The 23,566-nt window shown below is 32.0% G+C and overlaps 6 protein-coding genes across 8 annotated transcripts in view; 3 read left to right on the top strand and 3 right to left on the bottom strand.

Annotated features, from left to right (window-relative positions):
* Positions 1–52: 52 nt before the first annotated feature.
* LOC108687536 (40S ribosomal protein S29) lies at positions 53–1,125 on the bottom strand. The gene is made up of 3 exons (XM_018193343.1): positions 979–1,125; positions 412–511; positions 53–208 (listed from the first exon to the last, which is right to left on the bottom strand). Exons 1-3 carry the CDS (start codon positions 1,038–1,040, stop codon positions 200–202), a joined length of 171 nt encoding a protein of 56 aa, XP_018048832.1. The 5' UTR covers positions 1,041–1,125; the 3' UTR covers positions 53–199.
* A 1,960-nt stretch (positions 1,126–3,085) lies between these two features.
* On the top strand, positions 3,086–5,491 carry LOC108687537 (tubulin polyglutamylase TTLL6). Its single transcript, XM_018193344.1, has 5 exons — positions 3,086–3,103; positions 3,254–4,430; positions 4,580–4,787; positions 4,849–4,975; positions 5,438–5,491. The coding sequence occupies exons 2-4, from the start codon at positions 3,262–3,264 to the stop codon at positions 4,945–4,947; spliced, it is 1,476 nt and encodes a 491-aa protein (XP_018048833.1). The 5' UTR covers positions 3,086–3,103; positions 3,254–3,261; the 3' UTR covers positions 4,948–4,975; positions 5,438–5,491.
* LOC108687532 (U4/U6.U5 tri-snRNP-associated protein 2) lies at positions 4,949–10,740 on the top strand. Of its 3 annotated transcripts, none has more exons than XM_018193336.1 (10): positions 4,949–4,975; positions 8,256–8,377; positions 8,702–8,980; positions 9,042–9,217; positions 9,299–9,524; positions 9,604–9,890; positions 10,000–10,128; positions 10,197–10,258; positions 10,353–10,575; positions 10,651–10,740. In XM_018193336.1, the coding sequence occupies exons 2-10, from the start codon at positions 8,302–8,304 to the stop codon at positions 10,714–10,716; spliced, it is 1,524 nt and encodes a 507-aa protein (XP_018048825.1). In that variant the 5' UTR covers positions 4,949–4,975; positions 8,256–8,301; the 3' UTR covers positions 10,717–10,740. The 3 variants fall into 3 exon arrangements, with proteins under 3 accessions (XP_018048825.1, XP_018048826.1, XP_018048824.1); XM_018193337.1 differs by lacking the exon at positions 4,949–4,975 and adding an exon at positions 7,471–7,500; XM_018193335.1 differs by lacking the exon at positions 4,949–4,975 and adding an exon at positions 7,680–7,704.
* Positions 5,385–5,938, bottom strand: LOC108687535 (tRNA-specific adenosine deaminase 2). Its single transcript, XM_018193342.1, has one exon. It carries the CDS (start codon positions 5,901–5,903, stop codon positions 5,385–5,387), a length of 519 nt encoding a protein of 172 aa, XP_018048831.1. The 5' UTR covers positions 5,904–5,938.
* LOC108687534 (single-strand selective monofunctional uracil DNA glycosylase) lies at positions 6,096–7,213 on the bottom strand. Its single transcript, XM_018193341.1, has 3 exons — positions 6,512–7,213; positions 6,303–6,452; positions 6,096–6,224 (listed from the first exon to the last, which is right to left on the bottom strand). The coding sequence occupies exons 1-3, from the start codon at positions 7,205–7,207 to the stop codon at positions 6,096–6,098; spliced, it is 975 nt and encodes a 324-aa protein (XP_018048830.1). The 5' UTR covers positions 7,208–7,213.
* A 488-nt stretch (positions 10,741–11,228) lies between the features above and the next one.
* LOC108687411 (rap guanine nucleotide exchange factor-like) overlaps positions 11,229–23,566 on the top strand; it is a 37,355-nt gene continuing 25,017 nt past the window's right edge. The window contains exon 1 of the mRNA XM_018193165.1: positions 11,229–11,775. The gene's annotated coding sequence lies outside the window, so the exon portion shown is untranslated. The remainder of the gene's footprint in view (positions 11,776–23,566) is intronic.

The raw sequence follows: 23,566 nt of genomic DNA, 5'->3' as shown, positions 1-23,566 counted from the left end.
TATATATATATATATATTGAAAATGTAAAAAGAATAAATGTACAAAATGAATGTTGGATTACACAAATATATTAATTTCAAGAACATTGAGTGCCAGATGTTACAATCTCTATTTTTTAGCTGTTAACTTTTAAAGATGCTGCTGTGAAAATCATCGTGATTTGTCCAAAGAATTTCTCCAACTATTCCTAAGTTATATTTAATCCAGCTGTAAAGAGAACAAACAAAATATATTTAGCAGTCATTTCATGTTTATTTCAACTGCGTTCAATTTCATCGCACATATGTTATGAGTTTTGTTCTAGTTTCCTTTCCAAAGAGTGACCATAACAAAATGAGTGACCATAACAACGCATTGAAACCGAACGCAGCCTTTATAAAGTAGCAAAGAAATGAATTAATATTTTTTACCTTCTTGAACCCAATATCAGCTGCATATTCTCTGAAGCATTGTCGACAGATATTCAGACCATATTTGCGAATAAGCCCATGCCTATTTGCACAGGCACGGCTGCAACAAAATCAATTTTATTCAAATTACACAATAAATACATTTGCATTATCTAACATATATAAATAAACATACATAATAAATATTAATTTAATTCGAAATTAATACATCTATTCGTTTTATCTGTGATTATTCCATTTCATAAATTTGAAACATTTAGGAAAAAAGAGGAGAGAAGGATACAATTTTAGTTTAGTAAATTGCAGTTAAATTCACTCGTGATTTTTTAAGGTTAGAAACGTATTTAAATGTGTTTGCACAGGAGATGGTTAATAATTAACAATAATACATACATAGTACAGTTACTTCAAATTTTAATGGATCATCAAAGTTTTTGCTATAAATCAAGTTTTTGTAAGAAAAAAATACTGTGTTATTCATGATGACGCCACGCGATCGCTCTGTCATGCCAAATATAAATAATCGCTAATGAAGATTAGCGAGAACAAGAGGAGCATTATACTAACCAGGATCTAGATCCTTGACCGTATTTTCGTGGATGTGAATACCAAATATTCTGGAAACCCATATTTGCTCGTATTATGTCTTTTTTGCAACGCACCGCAATAGACCGACCAGAACCAACGAGTCCACAAATGTGAAAGACAGGAAAAGGAAATGAGCCAGGGATAGAAGACACTAGAAGATAGGAGAGCTTGCTGTTGATTTTAGAATGCTTCAGAAATCTAACCTAATCTTCACGTGCAAGCGTCAAACAGCGGACCAGCGGAGCAGCAACCAATCAATGAGGCGAATTTTACAGTAAAAATTTGCACATTACTGCCCATATCGCGCAGCTGATTGGTTGCTTCCGGTGTTTAACGCTTGCATGTGAATGCATGCCTTAAGAATTGTTTGCGTTGCTTCAAATCGCCAAAATTTTTACACTTAAAATGAGATAAATATATATTCAAGCATTGAAGAGAAAAAAAGCAAAGATTCTGAGTGCAAAAAGTGTAAGCAATGCGAAGATCGCTTATTTACGCGGCTAACGGCACCGACGTACTCAATCACGTGATCATAATGAAACGAAGGCGTTTATATTTGGAATGCATATAAATTTTTTATGTTTTCTTTTATTTAGACTGATGCACAAGTTATTACAAGTACCAAATAATTGTTTATTATTATAATAAAAAGTATAAAAAATTTCAATATATTTCGCTCTATAAAAAAATTTTTTTAATTTTATTAAAGACGAGCGAATATAATGTGGAAAATTTATAAAATTACGTATAAATAGATCGAAAAAAATATTAAATACTAATTACAATAATATTTAGAAATGTTAATATCAGTAACATAATATTTACATAAATTTATATATTCAAAATATAAATTATTTTTGCGTTTATTTACATTTATAAAAATATATATATATATGTGTGTGTGTGTGTGTGTGTGTGTATGTGTAACTTAATATTTATTATTTATGTTAATTTTTTTAAATTCACAAATATGAATTTTATTTTCAAAAGATACAAGTATTTGTTGCAATTTTTTATAAAAAAAAAACAAATAATTATTATTATTATTAAACAGAAATTTGATTATACAGTTATTGGAGAGAAATTCTGTCGCCAGAAAATTCCATCAATGGAAGTAATCATTAAATATTGTAAAAAATAATCATTAAATTCTTTCTCATTTTTTTTTTAGATTTGAATTGTTTGTAAATCTTATCTAAAATTGCGTATTTATATATTTTATTAGATAACATATTTCCTTTTTTTTTAAATCATCGCCAAAATATTAAATGAATTTATAAACGTTTTATATATAAAATTGATGACTATTTTATAAATTACTAAAAATAAATAAAATAATTAGAAGACTATAAAAAAAATGAATTGACATTTATACAACACAGTTCTCCGAGGAATATGCTGGCGATATTCTGGCGACAGGATATAGAATATTCTCTAGATCCTTGAAAGGTCACAGTTCTTTGAGGAATCTAGACATCTCTAGATGTCTTTCCAAGGAGATGTCTAGATCCCTCAGAGAACTGTTGTATGGATAAATATATAAAAAAAATATATAAGTAAGATTTTAAACGCAACTATGATTTTAAACGTTTTTCTGCATTTAATAAGATCTGCATATAAAAAATAATTACCAATTATATCTACAAATTAATAATAAATCAAAGTTTATAAAATCAATGTTAAAATCAATTATACTTCAACATTATTAATTTGAAAGTGTTTATTTCTAATCATTTTTACGATGAACGTTGCAATTCGTGTCACAGATTATAGTCACATGAAGAGAAACTGGTTTTTCAATTATTCTCCCACGTGGATGGTGGAAGGCGGTTGGAGAAGCGGGGATGAGTTACAACGGTACATACTTTCACATGTGAATGATGTGCATTTCATTGTTCACAAGTAAATTTCTTGTGGACTAAACAGATGGATTAATTTTAGTTCCCACTTAAATCAAAATAATATTATGTCAGATGAAAAGAAACTTGAAAAAAAACAAGATAAAAAGAACAAGACAAAAATTGTTTAAATTTATTTTTATTAGTGACGAATATATTGATATATAAATCAGTATTCTAGACAGAAGAGAAAACAGTAATTAAAGGTATAAATCAATTCCTTTTTATTTAAAGATATTTTTAGTAAAAGTTTACTCATTAATAGAATAAAGTATTAAAAATTTCGTTTCTTTTACACTTTATCTTTAATTAAATTTAAAAAAGTTCTAAGCAAATTCGAGACAATTGTGTTGTAGAAAGAACCATGAAAAAACAAATTATGAATTTGAAGATGAAGACAGTACTGAAGATTATTTTATCTTCTGTAATGGGTCCTCTGATTCTGTATGGTATATTTTTCATATATCTACGTTATCAAATGCATTCGAAGTATCTGTTCGAGAAACCGATAATTATAAATGAAACTAGACCAAAGTTTTGGATCTATGCCAAGAACAATGACACCAGTTACCTGAAGCATGTGTATTCAGTACTTCAACGACTCGGTTTCCAGGAAGGTAATAATAAATCCGACTGGGATCTGTTGTGGGCTCACGATTATCCTTTTCGAGTGTTATCCGCGAGCTTAAATAAATTACAACAACATCAGCGAGTTAATCATTTCCCTGGTTGCGGCTATATCACGAATAAAGTGGACTTGTCGACGTCACTTGGCGGTCGGTATATTCCAGCAGCATTCAAGATGCCTGAAGACCAGCAAGCTTTCATCGATTATGCTAAATTAAATCCCGCAAAGCTGTTCGTACAGAAGTCGAATGATCATCGTGGCATCCGCATTCGCCACAGCAGCGATACAAATTTCACTGCCGGCACATTCGTCCAGGAGTTTATCGAGCGGCCGTTTCTCGTGGATGGCTACAAGTTCGATATTGGCGTGTACACTGTCATCACCTCTGTGGATCCGCTGCGAGTGTACATTTATAAGGGCGACGTGCTGTTCCGCTTCTGTCCAATCGAATACTATCCGTTTGATCCGGAGATTCTGGATAAATATGTGGTTGGCGATGATTATCTACCGATTTGGAACGTACCATCCTTGAAGAGATACTATGTTGAACTTGGGTACTCGATGAAGGACTCATTTGATGCATACGTCAGGGAGCAAGGAAAAAATCCAGCAGAAATGTGGAACCGAGCGTATGACGCTATTCGGGAGGTCGCTCTGATGAAGGAGGTGCAAATCAGAGAAGTCTCCAAGCGCTTCGGCAATGGCAGAAATTTCTTCGAGCTTGTAAGATTCGACTTGGCCCTTGATGAGGATCTGAATGTCTACATGATGGAAGCAAACATGTCGCCGAACCTGTCTTCCGCACATTATCCTCCGAATCAATTATTATACGAACAAGTCATATTTAATACATTTGCGTTGGTTGGTATCGCCAAGAGAATCAGAAAAGAATCCTTGAGGACAAGGTAAATATATCAAAAAGACATCAAGATTCTTAGAAGTATATAACTATTTCTAGAAATGTATCTCTACTCATCTAAAAATAAATATATAAATAAAATTATTTACATAAAAAAAGATACTTTATTGGTATATTTAATTAATATTATTATAGAAATAAAAAAGAAGAAGAAATGGAAATAGCGAATAAAAATATCGTAGTGCTACCAGAACTTTGTAAAAAATGTGATAATGACTGCTTTCGCGTAGAGTGTCAATTGTGCCGACCATGTTTCACATCAGAAATAAAACTCATTTTATCGCAGAGTTATCTCGAGCATCAAAATCAAATGGATTTTCAAAGAATTTTCCCACCATCTATAGTAAGTCGTACTTTTTCGTTTAATCGATTAGATTGTAAGTAATTGAATAATTTTTTTACAGACACGGGACATGATGCTGAACAACTACACACTAAGAAATCAATTACTTATTAGATGGTATCAAGGAAAATGCGAATTAGATAAGACATGGTGCAATTGATCATATGATCAAATCAAAAGTATATCGCGTAAGTAATATTTATTTCAAATATATAAAACTGTATATGTATATAATGTATAAATGAATAAGAGTATCCCTATGATATGAAAATTGTTTAACATGTACATGTAAGTACATGCGTTCACATACACATTAAAATGAAAATGCGCAAATGTTAATTTAATACTAATTTAATTAATTTAAATTAATTTAATAGTAGTATTATTCTATTTGTACATTGTACATTTAGAATGTAAAAAATTATAAAAACTTAGTGCAATAAAATTATATATCGGAGCAACGTATATTATATACTTAATTACGGAGAATATACTTTATATTCGCGTAATATAAATATATAAATATATATAAAAATAAATATATATAAAAAAGTTTCACATATGAATGGATTACAAAAAATTGTAACATTAATTGTTCTATGTCGACGAAGTTCCTTTAGTGTTACGACCTTTTTTAACTTTTGATTCAGGCGCATTTGGATTGACACCTTTATAAAAATTTTGGAGCAATCTCATGGCTTCTTCTCCTTTTACATTTCCCTGTATAATTATTTTTGAATCGTAAAACTTTGGTACTTCGAGAACACTGATACAACCACCAAATCGATCGTTCGCACAGCCATATACAATACTGCGTACTTGTAGTTGAAGTAATGCTGACATACACATTATGCATGGTTCTACCGTGACAATTACATCTAGATTACGAAACACCATTTTGTAATCCATGCATTTCTCCTTACAGAACTTTAAGACTTGGTCGATGCAATTTATCTCGGCATGACGTGTTGCATTACAAGTTTCATTTACTGTATTATTGCTTGTCGCAATTATTTGGTTGTTATATATAAATAAACAACCAACAGGGACTTCACCAGCTTTTAAAGATTCCTCAGCTTTTTGTAATGCAACATCCATCCATACCAAAGTATCCATAATAAATACTAAACTTAATTATTGTATTATATGCTGGCGAGATATTTTTAAAATCAATATTAAAGACAGTTTTCTATAAAATTATTAACTCTTTCATGATTATTCTTTATAAAAAATGTTATTTTAAAATAAAAAAAAAATACTATCTGATGTTTATATCTTTAATAAATAATATCTTACGCAACAGAAAAATTAGACAGCAGTAGTACTTGCTTTGTCAAAATATTTGAGTAATTCCAACTCATTTAGCTGCTGCTTAGCTATTTCATTCCAATTTTGATTACCTACTGCTCTTGGACTGGGATGTCGCAGAACCATCACCTGAAAAAGCCATTGTACAAGTTAACATAAATCTTGTGTTATATATGTTATTATTATTAAAATACTGCAGTATGTTACCTGTACTGGAAGACCTCCTGTTTGGACTGCAGTCTGTGCTCTTTTTTCAGCATATTTGCCAATGCCAATAACGACCTCTACTTTTAGAAGTTGTATTATATCTATCAGGGATTTGTCGCAAGCCTCATGTAAAATCTTTTGTCCGTCACCCTGAAAAATACAGAATAGTTCAGCATAAGAAGAAAGGAATGTAACAGGATAAATATTGCCTTTATTTCTGCCGGTGTGATGTTTCGAGCTTTGCCATCCATGAATGCCAGTGGGCAATAATTGTGCATGTATGCATATCGGAAAAAGTTCTCGGGATTTCCGCATAGTTCTTGAAAGAGGCCCCACAGCCTTAATCCGCTAACTTCACTGCGTGTACATTGGAATCCTACCACCTTTCGGTCGGGATGTTCTTTTGAGGGTTTGCCAACAGGACCAGAAATTTTGAGCCAATCTCGCACCATATTTATTTCTCCAAATGGTACACCGGTTTGTGACATACCCCATGGTCCAGGATTCATACCAACGAACAAGATCTTTTTTATGCCAGTACAATACTTGTGTACATACATGGCATGTGTTTCAGATGCATATTCGAGTGGATTGTAAATATATTGTATAGGTGGTAAAAAAGTAATATTTTGCAATTTGATACAAAGCTCTTGTTCAATTGATAACAATGTGTCAGAAATAAATATAGATATTGTAGAAGCATGCTCAGAGGTATCTTCTTTTGCTTTCGTATCAGGAACAGGTTCAGATATGGCAGATGTGTGTTCCTTTATATCTACATTTTTAATTCTTAAATTCGTTTGTATTTGTGTCATATAATCTACGACGTTTGAATTCGACCGTTTGAGTTTTCTTTCACTTGACAAATCATCACTTTTTGCTCTAGTTCTCTTTGCATGAGACATAATTACTTTTCGAAGGTCGAATATATATATAGAAACTCAAGAAAGAATTAAATATTATATTGAAATAATTATATTTAAAAAGTTACGTGTACGATAAACAGCTGTATTAATTAATGCGTCAGTAATTTAAAGATATATAAAATACAATTCCAATGTTTTATTCAAGATACGGATATTATATCAATAAAAATTGTGTTCAACCTTCAAGATAATAGTAACTGCATAATATTTTTTGTAATTTCTCTGATTCCTCTGATCGAACTGATAAACATCATCAATTACCGCAAGTGCAGGTCAGCTAAAATCCAGGAATCGTACTTGTGTACACTAATGTAGTTTTAATAGATCTATCTTTTTCTCTTTCGTTATTTCGTTCAAAATCTACGAAACGCTTCCGAACGTTCCCGAGAATATTCCGTTACGCATAGGTATAAAAAGAAATCCTCTACAGTCTATTTTGTCTACTCACCACTATTATCCCATTTATGCCATCGGTTGTACGAACACATCAACACACATGGACTAAACACACTGCATTTGCACTTTTTAGATCTCGTTTTTTTCCCACTCCTTTGCAAAATTGAGCAGAATTATCTAAATTACATACATTCATCTCAGTTTTGAGTGTAGAAAGTGTATAAATGCAATTAAAAAATGAAACGGGATATACCAACACCACGTGCTTTAACTAACATAACCTAACTTAACTTACACGCACAATGCACTGATGATTGGATTCGAGCAATTGAAATTCGGAAATTGTGGAATTCAATCTCACGTATTGGATTATATGCTCGATTATTACGTAATATGATTATATGATTATATGATTATATCATTACGTTATATGATTATTTTATTAACCGATCCGAAAAATAAAATCGATATCTGATAAGAGATCCTTATATCGCAATGTTTTTTAAACTCTAAAATGCTGAATTGATCAACTTTTTGTGAATAAGAGATGCCGTTAATATGTGATCGTGCAAATTTGTTTAAGTATGTTTAAAGATTACATTCACATAGAGATGAATTTTTGCATGCGTAGTCTGTACGTGAATGATGTTCATACTGCATACTAGAAATCGTCGGAAATGGCGTCCGATAGACGAAGTACTCTGAAACGAAAATTGATCGATACTGGAAGTGACTCGGACAATGAAACAGAAAGTGAGTATGTGTGCAATTTTGTATGATGTATTATATTGTTAATTTAAATCAATACGTTCTAGATACATAACGATTTTAATGAAATGCAAATAAGTGCAGTTTGAGGTTAAATGATGTTTGCCATGATGTTTTCTTGATTTTTCATGAATTTGTACAATAATACATTTACGGGCATTGATATGTAATTGAGAAAGTAAAATGAGAAAGTAAAATAATCGATGAAGAAAGTGAAATGATCTCACATTCACTCTTTTTACTTATTACTTAAAACATATATAACTTATAATATTATTATCTCATAGGCATATTTTTTTCTTATTACAGAGACTGCAAAGTATATAAAAACGAAATCAGAGGCGCCGCGATTGTGTCCGTATTTGGACACGATTAATCGACAATTTCTGGATTTTGATTTTGAGAAATTGTGTTCTGTATCACTATCTAGGATTAATGTGTATGCTTGTCTGGTTTGCGGTAAATATTTCCAAGGCAGAGGCACTAATACTCATGCTTACACACATAGCGTGGCAGAGAGTCATCATGTTTTTCTTAATTTGCATACACTCAAATTTTATTGTTTACCAGATAATTACGAGATAGTAGGTAGGTAAATTCATTCTTTATGTCTATATTCTTCAGCAAATAACATTTATATGTTTGCTAGATTCATCTCTGGATGATATTAAATATGTGTTAAATCCAACTTTCGATAAAATGCAAATAACTCAACTAGACAAGAGCGATAAACAATCTAGAGCAATCGATGGCTCTATGTATTCACCAGGAATAGTAGGAATGAATAACATAAAAGCAAATGATTATTGCAATGTCATTTTACAAGTAATGTAGTTTATAATTTTAAATAAATAATTATTAATATCGACATTCTATGCATTTTGTCATCTTAACATTTTTTTATAGGCGCTCTCGCATGTTACACCTTTGAGAGATTTCTTTTTAAGAGAATTTAATTATGCTCATGTAAGGAGACCACCTGGTGATTCATCGTATCTCTTGGTACAAAGGTTTGGAGAACTTATGCGCAAATTATGGAACCCACGTAATTTTAAAGCTCACGTAAGCCCACACGAAATGCTGCAAGCGGTAGTCTTGTGGAGCAAGAAAAGATTTCAGTTCACAGAGCAAGGTATGTAACAGATTTTATCAACTTGTATTTTTTTTACGCGATTAAAATAATGTTTTTATCAATAAGTGATTATGTTTAGGTGATCCTGTGGATTTTTTATCATGGTTCTTAAATGCTCTCCATCTGGCATTAAATGGTACAAAAAAGCGTGATTCTAGCATCATTTATAAAACATTTTTGGGTCATATGCGAATATATACACGAAAAATACCACCATTGGAATTAGAGGAGAGCCAAAGAAGTGAATTGTTACACACGGTGGAGTATGGTGAAACTGTGACGGAAAGTCCATTTTTATATCTCACTTGCGACCTTCCGCCACCTCCACTATTTAAAGATCAATTTACAGAGAATATTATTCCACAGGTTGGTATTTTGTTATATGCATATAATATATTTTGTTATATGCATATAATATTGATCATATAAATGGAATGTAGCAGAGAAATAAAAAATCGCTCTTTTATTCATCCAGGTAAATCTGTATACGCTCCTGAATAAATTTAACGCCGTCACTGAGAAAGAATATAAAACTTACAAGGAAAATTTCATGAAAAGATTTGAGATTACCGAACTACCACCATATCTCATACTTTATATAAAAGTAAATCTTATATCTACTATTAGTGTCGATATATTTTGCATTATTTGATAATTTTTTATTGATTTTAGAGATTCACAAAAAATACATTCTTTGTTGAAAAAAATCCAACAATTGTGAATTTTCCTGTTAAGTAAGTATATAATATTTTCTCGTTTCATATACTATTGTATATTAAAAAATTTATTAACAATTTATTTAATTATAAATCTTGATTATGTTGACAGAAATGTCGATTTTGGAGATATTTTAACATCGGAAGTGAAAGCCAAGCATCCATATACAACGTATGACTTAGTAGCCAATATAGTACACGATGGTGAACCTGGACAAGGTACATATAGAGTTCATATTTTGCATAAAGCCACAGGCCAATGGTACGAATTGCAAGATTTGCACGTCACACAAATTTTACCCCAAATGATCACTCTTACCGAAGCATATGTACAGGTGAGAAAAGAGAAACGGTACTTGTTTCTTTGCAGTTTGCGATATTTAGATAATCATTATGTTTTCTTTTTATAGATTTATGAATTAAGGAAAGACACGCACATGGAAAACGGAGACAATAAAAATAAAAAAGTTATGTGATATGCTTGAATAAAAATATGAAAATATCGGAAATATGAAAATAAAAAGTTTACATTTTATCTATATAGACTTTGTCTTAATTTTCTAATATTTCCGTAATAAGCTTACACTAATAAGCTGACATTTTTCATTATTTAGTTTTATTTTTCTTCCGTTTCCATTAATGATGATTTTTATTACAGATAGAAATTATTTTTAACGAATTTCTTTACTTATTTATATAAATTATTATTAATAGATTTTTAGATTTATTAAAAATTAAATGATTACAATATGCTTAGTTTTTTGATATTAAAAATATTTTGTTATCAAATTTATTAAGAGCAATAAAGAACGAATGTTTTTTTATATAATAACTAATTCATATAAAAAATCGTTTTACATACATTGTAAATTATCTCTCTTTCTCTTGGAATTAAATACAGTACAAGAAAGATTTCATTCTTCTTGTGTAAAATTCAAATGGATTACGTGTATTCGTTTGGTTTGTGTTTCGAGTTTGGGAGCGAGCGGCGTCGAGTGTGGCCGAGTGTTACCGAATAATACCGAACGGCTCGATAGTATAAGCAGAATAAGAGAGAAGGATAGGAAAAGGCGAAGCTGTACGGAGATGCACGAGATAGGAGTCGGAGCAAGTCGGAGGTTTCGGAGCAGATCTCGGGCCTGCTCGGCTCGGGTTCGGAGGACGTTCGCGGTTCAGACTGTTCGGAGTTGGTGATGAGCGGACAGTCGGGCACGCGCGACTGCGAGTTGCAACTCTGCGAGGCGAAGCAATCGTGAGTGAACGTGTGTCGCGCGCGTCGCGTTCCCCGCGCTTTTCGTCCATGCGTCAAGTCACCGACGTGCCTCTCTCTCCTCTTTTCTTGTTATTCCTTCACTCGTTGCATCGCGTAAAATCGCGTGCGCCGTTACAAGCATATGTATCATGCATGTGTTGCATCACGCGCGTGAGTGTCCCGCGATGATCGCGTTGCATGCATCTTTGTTGCATCCGTCACGTGGATTATCGCCGGTCCAACGGAACGGACGCGCCGGGGGATTTTTGTTCGACTGCAAGTGGTGAGTGTACATTCTATTCTTGCGACAAAAAACTACGAGAAGAGCGACGACATTTCGAACGGCCGCCTTCCAAGTTCCACTATCCGTCTTTCGCGATGGCGCCGTCGCGCTTGCTCCGCAAAAGCGAGCGACGTTTCAAACTCACTGCCTGCCTGCGGCAACGGCAACGGTTGCGTCCTTCGCGCTCGACCTTCCCTTGCTTGCATTTGGCAGCGTCTAATTTCTCTCTCTCTCTCTCTCTCTCTCTCTCTCTCTCTCTCTCTCTCTTTCCCTCGGAGAGTCTCTATATTTTCATATTTTATTCGCGCGCGGCGCCGCGTCGTCGCAATTTCACGATGACGATATTCGCGAGTGAGGGTACTTTTACCTAACCTATCTACCTGTCTACCTCCCCTCTCGCGTCTTCGTCGTCTCGAGGAGTCGAGCGACGTCGAATACCTGTTTCGCGTGATGCTCGAAAAAAACTGTTCGATCGCGTGGCTGCCGTCGCACGGAGGAGCCGAGATCTGCCGAGAAGCAAGGCAAAAGACGTGATACGCGGCTACACGCGCTTCATTGCGGGAGACTAAACGAGTAGGATAGGTGGGAGGAGAGACGAGGACGAGAGATGGGACGGTCCGTTGACTCTCTGACTCTCTCGCGGAAGGATTCCGCGAGTTTCGGATTCCTAGCGTCCCGTCACCGCCGTCACCGTCGTGTATTGCCGATGTAAACTCGTTTCTGCGCACGATCTGCGAATGACGAACAAATAATCCGCGTCTGTATACATTTCCCGCTTATCTAAGATTTCAAAGTCGCAACATGCGAACATGCAGCTCTGATTCTTATTATTCTTGCCCGTGCATCTCGACACCCAGTGCATTCAAGGCGTGACTCGCCTATTTGAATAAGATGATTCATTGCTCGATGTTGCTTTAGATACTGAAATTTCTAACGTTGTATTTCAGAACTACAAGGTAAAATTCTCTATATCCTTGTGGGAAATATAATTGCTAGTTGTACAGTATATGACAATCTTCACCTTCCATCCATATTGCTTGATGCGAAATTGTCATTTACGCGAGGCGTACTGTTACGAAAAAAAATCTGCAAAAAAACACTACACTTTGCATAGATATTGCTTGTACTCACGATATGTAATTTGAGTATCAGTTAATGCAATTTAATGCACTGTTGCAATCTAGATTTACATTATAGTGCTTACCAAAAATTGAACGATGTTAGAGCTCAAACAGAAATTGAATAATAACAGCGGCATGAACAAAAATACAATACAATTAGGCAAAATTAGAAGTTGCATTAACGTATAAGTTGGCCTTGTATGATATTTTGGAAAGATGATTTGGTAAAGTTTTTTAAGTATTAGATTTTTCCGATTTGATATGTAAATTTTTTTTCATATATTTTTAATTATTTCACTATACAATAAACATACTATTGTTCTTATATGCAACATTATTCAATAACAAATGAGAGTATAATAGTATAACTAATAATATAACTAATAGTATAACTTAATAGTATAACTAATACTGTTAAAAATATGTACATAATATAATCTACGTATGGCAAATTAGACAGATATCGCGATATATTAAAGGAATTAATGTTATGAATTTATTGCGCGTAGTTTACTTAACGAGTTAATAATTATAATTGTTTAAGTTCTGTAGACAGAGCTTGAATTAGTTAAGAATGTTGTAAAATGAATGTTTGTAAAAAGAAAGTACTGCTCGAGCACCTCGAGTATAGATTTGCCCGAATAATCTTGGCACGTTTCTGAAGGTCAAATTTTACGGTAATATTGTCTAATTACGTAACGTACGACATGAAGATACGTCATCAAGTAGCATTCGCGGAAAGACGAACTCTTAACGATGATAACACTTAATCACTCCGATATCTTGAGAGAAATTCTAATAAATGGAACAATATGTATTGTTTAACTGTATTAAACAATTTTTGCTTATTTTTTATTTGTGAGAGAAATTCTCGGAATAACTCACAAATACGCTTGTCTGAATTAATTAATTATAAAGACATACATTGCGATATAATTTTTATTAATTGCAAGTTTTAATTTCTTAAAATTTTACTTAATAAATTTGACTTAAAATATTTACTGGAATTTAAACAAGTTTAAGTTTTCGCCAAATTTCTTTCAGGGAGTGCTTACCAAAAATTGTAGAGTAAACCTTTTTTCATGTTTTTAGTAACATAAATCTCTTAGAAATCGAATTGATTATTTTTATTAATTTATTAATTTATTCCATTTCTTAAGTAAATTTCTTATTTCCCTTATTTATTGGTCCCTGAAAAGTACATGAATAGTTATAACTTAATTTCTAGTTAATAGCTGGTAACTGAATTTTTAATTTCAATAAAATTTGTAATATTAACTTTTTCATAAAGTTGCTCAAGTTGATTTCTGAGAGTATATGATTGTACTTGATTGTACTTATTACTTAATTCGATGCAAAGTTCGCAAGAGAATGAAATTAAGAATTGTCGGATGTAACGTAATGTACGTAACGTAATGTAAATCTAAATAGGGTAAAGAAGGAAAATAAGGAAGCGTGAGACTTACTTGAGTAAATCGCTGCAACAGCAGGTGGACCGGCTATGCAACATTCGCGCATATGCGATTACCTGCAATTGAACCTGATGGTTATGATACCTCGCGAAACCGCGATATACCGACGAATTGGGTTATACGAATCCCGTATAGAAATCATTACGCGCATGCAGATGCGTCTCGTTAACTCTAAGGCCATTTGATGTATGCCTGAAAGTCGTTTACTTTTCGAGAGCAACTTTCGAACGACAGATTCGTGATAGACACAATTGACAGCGATACTCGATTATCGTATTCCTCTCAAGAGGTTAGACTAACTGAGAATAAAATTCTCAAGAGCGTCCGTCTTAAGTACTGTGTAGAGTTAAAATGTATAAAATGAATTATGATGAAAGAGATGAGAGAAAGTTTTTCAAACGTCGGTTTTGTGCACGTTAATTTGATATTTTTTAGAATACTTTGTATAATAATATTTATTAATTTTTAATCGGAACTTTACTATTATATATATAGTAGCAAAATAAAAAGAATATAGAAAGAGATTTTTATGTAAATTTTTCATCTAAACTCTCTAATCTAAAGCGTGGACGCTTCAAACTTTTCGACCTAAAACTGTCAATGAAGCGGAACAAACAAGCGTAAATTGTCTTCCTAAATTTTGGAATCTAGGACAATCGTTTATGAAATTGATAATACTTTTCACAATTGGAGTCCAATCGATTTAACATTCATTATTCGTTGTTTATCAAAGAATGCAATTCTTTCTTTTTTTCGAAAATACTGTGAAATGAATAAATATGATTATCAATTAGGACGTATCTCAATAATTTTGATGTCGTTATTTCTCGACGCATCGACTGAATTTCACATCAAACTTTTATTTTATAAATATAAAATCAGTTAGCTATAATATACACATATATTTATTTAGAAGATTTTTATGACATTCGAGACAAGTTCACGAGTGTCGATCATTTATTTTCTTCCACTTTCTTCGTATGAAGAGAGAGAGCACTTTACGCGGTGATTAGGAGTTGAAGGGATGTCACGCCGTAACTCATCGTGAATCGGATACAATGCATGAGGTACTATTCTCATTTACGTAATGCACGACTACGGGAAAACAATATGGCGCGTTGTCGTGCCTCGTCGACTCGCAGACGTCGAAAAGAAAAAAAAAAAAGAAAATCTCGAGGCTGCGATCGCCGAGTTTGTACATTTGTTGTTTCGAGTTTCGACGCTTAAATGCAACTAAGACATGCGGATTGCAACGAGTGTGCAAAATTACGAGGACTTATTCGCATTCTTGCACTCAATAAATATTGAAATGCTCTTGCTGAGAAAAATTTCGCATTGATTTCAAGAAACAGGTAATCCTACAGCATATATTGTGACGTGCTCGATATCGATCTGTGCACGGTGCATCGCGTTTCGGTATTTCGTTAGAAATTTTTCTTTCTCGCGTGAGTCGCAGAGAGATAGAATACACTTTATTGATATTCTTGTTATTCCCTTTTTACATTTCGGGAAATCGTTCCTGCTTCAGAAAATACCGAGGTTATTGTTCCATTTGACCGAGAGACAAGTTAGATTTTACGTAACTTTAGAACACACACGCGATGCACAAAGCAGTTAGATATTTTCAGTTTTTATCTAAAAAATGTTTAATTAATAAATAATAATAAGGTTCTGTAAGTATAAAACAATATAGGCAAAAGAAGAGCAAAGAGCCAATAATGTAGCAAAGAACTTCAATTTAAATCATAAAATTCATATAATAATTACAAAAGACAAAAACATACGTTTCGATTCCGCTCGAGTTATTCTCAATGTTGCGGTAAACTTATTCAAACATCGCTATAAAATAAATATATATATAATTACAAAACTCATTATAATTCTAAAATACGTATTCTTCATTTTGTGTTCGGTGCAAGTCAATTACTTTCTTACTACTTTGATTTCCGATATTATTGACTCGTAGCGTACGACACAAAATGAAGAATACGTATTTTAGAATTACGAGTTTTGTAATATTTTATATATATATATATATATATATTTGTCTTATAGCGATGTTTTAATAAATAAATAATGTTTACCACAACATTGAGAATGACTCGAGCGGAGTTGAAACGTATGTTTTTGTCCTTTGTAATTATTATATGAATTTTAAGAACTTTATTTAAATTAAAGTTCTTTGCTATATTATTGGCTCTTTGCCCTCTTTTTGTCTATATTAAAAATATTTAATTTTTAAGCTGAAATTGTCGAATATTTCTTGTCTTTCTTTTACATTTTCTCTGGATAATATTATATTTAATGGTCACATCGGCTCTTGTTCGCCAGGAAAAGTTTATATTTATGTCGAGCTAAATTTATAAGAATGACTCTATAATATTTCGTTGCAACTTTTAGTTTTATAGTAGTTTAGAGTCAACGCAAGGGCATGAATCACATTAGAATGCACCTGCGAGCACGTACATTTTTCTGGACGTCGAGTTCACGACCGATCGATAATTCGCACAACGTATATACGAAGTAACGATGGAAGATTTCTTTTACGAACAAAAGGAAGAGATTACGTTGCTCTTTCGTTGCGGAAGACGTCGAGAGATTAAGTACGAGAGCCTGCATAGTGATAATGGAAAATCGGAGAGAAATGCGTGCATCGCGCGCATTTGAGCGGAGCAGATTGAATAACGAGGTCGGAATTGGAATTGAGGTCCATGAAGTCCCGTTTTCATGTTTTAGCATACAAATTATATATACGTATATGAAATATTTTACGAATATCATAAAATATTGTTTGTGCAGCTGTTTAATAAATTATTACCGTTTAACATTTTCGACGAAACATTTTTAAAGAAGCTTTGTAAAAATTCGATATATTTTTTTACCCAATTCTTATGAAAAAAATGAAAGCATTTCAAAGTACAATGACATTTTAAAATATAATATATTGTTGAAAAATTAGATTGTTAAAATTATCTGAAAATTTTTATTGTCTAACGTTTTTCCCATGTCATTATTAAATAATGATCGTATCAAGTAAAAAGCCGAAGCCGATCAATTAATTTCTCTGTTTTACTGTTATGCTCGCAATGTTTACGTTTTTAAATGTATATTACAATAAATTTTATCGCGTAGTTCGTTGCACTTATGAATGAAGGTAGTCGTCTAGTCCGTATGGGAGGAAGAGAAATGATTGCACCATCGATTAACTTTTTATGGCACAAAGCTCTCTTTTTTTTGTTACGATATCCATTGGAGTAACATCCCGAAGTATGGAGTGAATTTTATCGCTAGACGCGTGCGTGGTATTTATGAATGGCTGGGGAATAGACTGGATGACTTTTGGGTAAATGCCATCAGTCACGTCACATAGTTACCGTTGTTTTGATACTCGTAATATTTCACCAGAAGTATAAATTTAATTTATTAGCGTATTGGGATATGCATGCGGATGATAAATGCGAAATAACAATACATACGGAAAGCATTATTTTCTCATCCATTATCGAGATACCTACTTTTTTTCATGAAAATCTCTAAAAAAGAAAATTTAATGTAAATTTTCTGAAATTCTAACAAATTACTTTAATGACTCTTCGAATAAGAAAATAATTAAACATTCACCTATATTTAATTATTTTAAATGAATATTCTCGCCGATGTTAAAGACATTGAATTTTGTCTTACATTTCTTATAAAACTAAACATTCAATGCAATTTAAAAATCACATGATTTTTGAACTGCAAAAGAAGGATGTGTGATAAGCCGTGGCTCAGTTAAGAACTGACTGAGTCGAGCGAGAAAACAATGGCATCTTTTCTTCAATTGTTAGTGGCTAATACGAAGCTGCATGTGGCATTTTGCGATAAAATTCTGCTTTATATAAAATACACGAGGTGAAATGGTCGCTCAAGTTTGACCGCGTGATTCTCCAAGTAGGCTAACTCGGCCAAGTGCGCGGCGACCGAATGGTCGCTGCTATTGTGACCCACAGTCTGTTCTGTACTTTCCGTTAGATGTTATTATCCGCACCACCTGTCTTAACGTGCGCTTCCCCTTCTTCTTTTATCTCCCTCTTCATATCTATATGTCCTTCCTTCTTCCATCTTCTTTTTTCTTTCCTTCACATCCGTCGCTCGTTTCGCTCTTCCGTCACGGATACCATATTTGCCTCTACTGTTACACCTGCGGCTTAGAAGGCTTGCGATGATTATGTTGAAGAGCTCCGCGAGACACACCTCTGGCGTGTCAATTATTAAATCGGTGATCTTTCATTCATGTCGCTCATGCACGCTCTTTTATTTTCTTCCGCACTGATATATCTTGAAGCATTATATTGAAGCAATATAAGTACTTTACTTTTTGCAAGAGGACTAACGCCATGTTGTGTTTCACTAAAAATTCATAGCAAATGTTAAATTTAAAATTTCAGGTAATTTCATGCGTTTTAAAATTTGTCAAAATTTTTCGATCAAAATATTAAATGTTAATAATTTATTAAATATGACGAAGGATATTTTATCGAATTTTATTGCGTCAAGTTTCTTCTGTAAGTGACAAAGTATTTGATCTTTCTTTCTGTAGACGCTTTTTGAAAGTTTCATGGCTATATAATGAGAGCAAAAAGTATTCGTACGAGGAAATTTAAAAAAAAAGTCTTATTTAGAAAATAAACATTAATTAACAATCGGTCAGTCCTCATTAATCGGAAGAATAGTTTCCATATTTTATTTATGTTGTAACCATTATCTATATTTAGAGATTATTGTTAGGGTTTTTGTATCTCTATGGCTTCTCTGGAAGAAACCCGCGAAATTAATTAGCAATTTTATACAATGAATATATTCTGTTCTAACATAAACGAACGAGCTTCGCATGTATTACTTAGAAGATTTTAGAAGCTAAATTTCTCGTCTGTACGAATACTTTTTGAGCATTCAAATTATTAATTTTCACTTATTTTTCAGATAATATGTTTTGTATAATTAATACATCTTTTTGGTATATAATTTTAAGAAATATACAGTCTATTTTATTCTTTATGAATAAATTGTTAATTATCCAACAAGAAATGATCATTAATTAAACATCGAATCGACATTAAATTGATGTTGAAATCATCGTAAAAACTATTATATCGATTCGACATCAAATTCGATGACTTCATTTCTCGCTGGATAATATTTACTTTTTAAAAATCAATTTGTTTAAAAAAATATTTTCCATGTACGAATACTTTTTGTACTCACTATAAATCTGCGGATATATCTCAAAATTCCGACCTTCGAGTTCTTTCACACGCTGCACGTAGTTGCGTAAAGGGAACAATCCCACGCGTGGCACGTGTTCAACCTCGTTCGCGCTTGCGATGCGACGCAAACATTGCATATATTTGCAAACAGTTATACGACATGTATTTGCAAATTACACTCGACGAAAATGGGGTCTGGAAAGTCGCAGCGCGGTAATGCGTAACATTCTCTCTCGAGTGTTGCTAAAAACCTCCGCAAGTTCGTATATATATCTTTCGATGATATCTTTTCCGCACTGCAATCTGAATGAATTTACGTAAATTAGCGGCATTGATTTATGAATGCTTAATATATAGTATTGGCTGCGACATTGTCTTCTTTAATTGAATATTGATGAACATTCATTATTATTAATAATTTACATTAAACGAGCCTGTAGGTGTAACGATTAATCTGTAGATGAACAATTAGTTATAAAAGAGAAAGATATAAATTTTTTATTTAATACCTTCAATGTCTTTTTTTAATTTGCAATTATTATTTTCTATTCTGTCGAATTATGTTACATTTTCAAGGTATTTTTTTTTATATGTAGATATTTATCGCAAATTATCAAGTGTCTTTGATATTTTGAATCTTCATACAGGATGTGATTTGAATTAATTGGGAATAATCATTATACGTAATCACACGAGCATTGTTCGAAATAGGGGATTTGCATGCGCCGCTTCACATTGATTAATGAATGATTTCATTTTAATATTTTCGCAATAAAAGGTTTAATGTGCTGCTTTATTCTGTTACTGTTCAAATGTTTTATAAAATAATCAGTGCTTCTAATTTTGTTTCATTATTGTTAAATCTTTCTTTTTCTCCTCTATTGAAAGGATTTCCATAAAATAGATATGACATATGTTTGACATGTTGTACAACAAGCGTAATAATTTTATTTGTAATGATAAATATGATTGCATAAATATGATTGCATTTTAGTTACACTTATTTTAATTACAATATTGTATCCGACGTCAATATACGATAAGTAAATAATGAAATAAAATATTGGAGCAAATATATACAAAAACCTATTTTAAAGTATCTAGTTCTATACTGATACTTATCATTATATTGTCTATATATTATATATGAATATTACTTATTAATATTAAATTTGTTTTTATTAATAATTTGATGGTTGACAAATACAAATTGTAAAGTATCATGTTTCGGACTCCAAGTAGAGAATAAAAGACGTTTTAGTAATCGGTGAGAAATACGATCTTTTAGTCTTTGCGCGAGAGACAAAGTCGAAAGTGTAGTACGTCTTCCAGAAAGCAGCAGAGCACGCACAAAAGACAATAGTCGGAGTTGCACAATTCCGTGCTGCTACTATCGTTGGGCACTCTCTGGAACCGACGAGGCAGTTAGTAGTAGCGGCAAAACGAGGTCCGGGATAAAATTCGCGAAAGAGCTGGTCGCGCGCCACGGGATTGCGATTCATTCTCGATCTTATCGAGGCGTAAAAGAAAAAAGAAAAAAAAAGAAGAAATACCAACCGCATCATCTTCGAAGGGTCCTCGCTTCCGGCCAATTGTATCTTGAATTTCTTCCGGTCTCACGCTTCGCATAACTTCTCGTCGGTCATTCTCGTTCGTCTTTCTCTTTCTTTAATCTTCCTTTTCGTTCTCCTCAATTTTATACTCAATTTGATTATGCTAGTTTTAATAATTGCAATTGCATGCCTTATCTTTCACTCATGTCATCTTGAATCATGTTTATTACATTCATCTATTATTTTTTAAAACTTCTATTCATTCACTACTATATTATCTGAAGCAAGAAAATACACAATAAAAATTTTTACAAATTATATTTCAATAGAAATATTTTTCGATTAAATTACATTTGCAATCGATAGAATTAACAGATTTATAAAATATATATATGTTGAAAACTTTTTTGTGTTTTGGAGAAAAATTATATCATATTTATTTCTATATATTATTATTAATTTGACAGTTTGTCATATCAACATAGTTTATTTCATTTTTTGTACGCATAATTCAGATACATGTTTATTTATTAATTAATGAAATAAAAGGAAAATTTTCGATATATTTTACTAGTGTTCTATCGATTATATAAATGTTGCTCTCTACTGAAATACATTATTGTAAAACATTTTGCAAGATATTTTATCTCGCTTTGGATGTCACAATTTGAGACAGTAGTGATAAGTAAACAGAAGTTTTAAATAATTAAATTAATATTCTACTCGTTATTATAAGATAATAAAATACCACCGTTAATATAAGATAATAAAATAATAAAATACCACCAAAAATGAGCGAACGTTAGGTGTTAATTTAATCTATATCTTCAATATAAATATCAACTTACATTAAAGGGGAACATGTTGATTGATTTTCCACTTTTGATTTACTTTCTCAATCACAATAATAAAATCGCATGCACTTATAATCAAATTTCAATTACTAATAAATTCTATTAAATATGCTATAAATCAAATAAATAATATAATGACGAAGTCAATGCAATAAAAAATAAGAAATAATGTGTTATAAAAATTAAAAGAAATAGAAATTGATCATTATCATTACGATAAAATTAAAAATATAAATTGAATAACTGGTTGATATAATTCTGTTTCACGTTTGGACTTCCAGTCTGAACTTTTATATCTAGCAAGTTATTTCGATGTAAAGCAATTGTAAGATTACAAAGGATATTATAGCTATAGTTTGTGGAAATGGCTGTGATTAATATCAGATTCGAAATAAATTTTTAAATAAAAAGTTTCAGTAAAAAGGGTTCCGTATGGATTAAGACATGTATTTTTTACATAAACTGCGATTATATATTAGGTGTAGTAAAAAGAAATCCATTTTTTATTTTTGCATGAAATTGAATGGAAAAATAATGGATTTCTTTTTATTACACCTAATATATTGCAAAAAATACAGTAATAAATAGTTTTTTTACATATTTGTCCTCTTGACCTTATTTTATCAATATTTTAACTATCAATCTGAAAGATTATTCTTCTTATAAAGATATACTTTTTTACTAATATAATATAATATTATATATTGTTAACATAATTTTAATTCTGATATGATTTTGTCTCTTTTTTAATCTTGAGCTATTATTTTTTTTTCATTTGCATTGTTGTCGTCGTGTAAATATTCAGAAATTGCTTGGAATTTCCTATTTTTGCGACAAAGGCCTTGCCGAGAAATGCGTTAGGAATTTCGAGTTTGGAGGGGAAAAAGAGAATATTTAAATTCATAATCCTCTAAATGTATTAAGGAAAAATACTTGCGATGATGTAAATTATTTGCACTTGCAAGGGAATTTATTCATAGAATAAAAGATTGTTATATTATGATTAAAATTCCGATACTCCATAACTCACTTTAGTATAAATTTTTGTCGGAATTGTATTATAAATAACGTTCTACATATATTCATTGAAATAACAAGGCGATGTTTTATCATTTATCGTCGAAATTTACTTGGTTTAACATACATATTATTTTTGCCGAATTTTCCAAATAAAAACGAAAATTAATATTTACTTTTGATTTTTTGTTGGATATTTTATTTGAAGATTAAATTTACGTATTATGGATTTTCCTGTGCAATTCGTGAAGGAAAAACAGGATATAGGGGTTGGTATGGTCGATGTCGAAACGAAAAACGAGAAGTCAGGCATGAGTTATCTTAAATTTATATTAAAAGCTTTCCCGATGTGAGAAACCGCGGAAAACACATTTATGCATGGAGGGTATGATGTGTCAATTTTCGGGCAATTTCGCGGCAATTTCCTGATTCCTCCGTAGATTCTGTAAGGAAAAGGGGAGAAAGACTGAGTTGCGCGAGGGAAGAAAACGCATCTAAGAATCATTTCGTTCCAATATACACACA

The sequence above is a fragment of the Atta colombica genome, unplaced genomic scaffold, assembly GCF_001594045.1.
Source record: "Atta colombica isolate Treedump-2 unplaced genomic scaffold, Acol1.0 scaffold207, whole genome shotgun sequence".
Lineage (NCBI taxonomy): Eukaryota > Metazoa > Arthropoda > Insecta > Hymenoptera > Formicidae > Atta > Atta colombica.
Note: the sequence above shows the minus strand (reverse complement) of the source record. Positions and strands in the feature narration are given on the sequence as shown.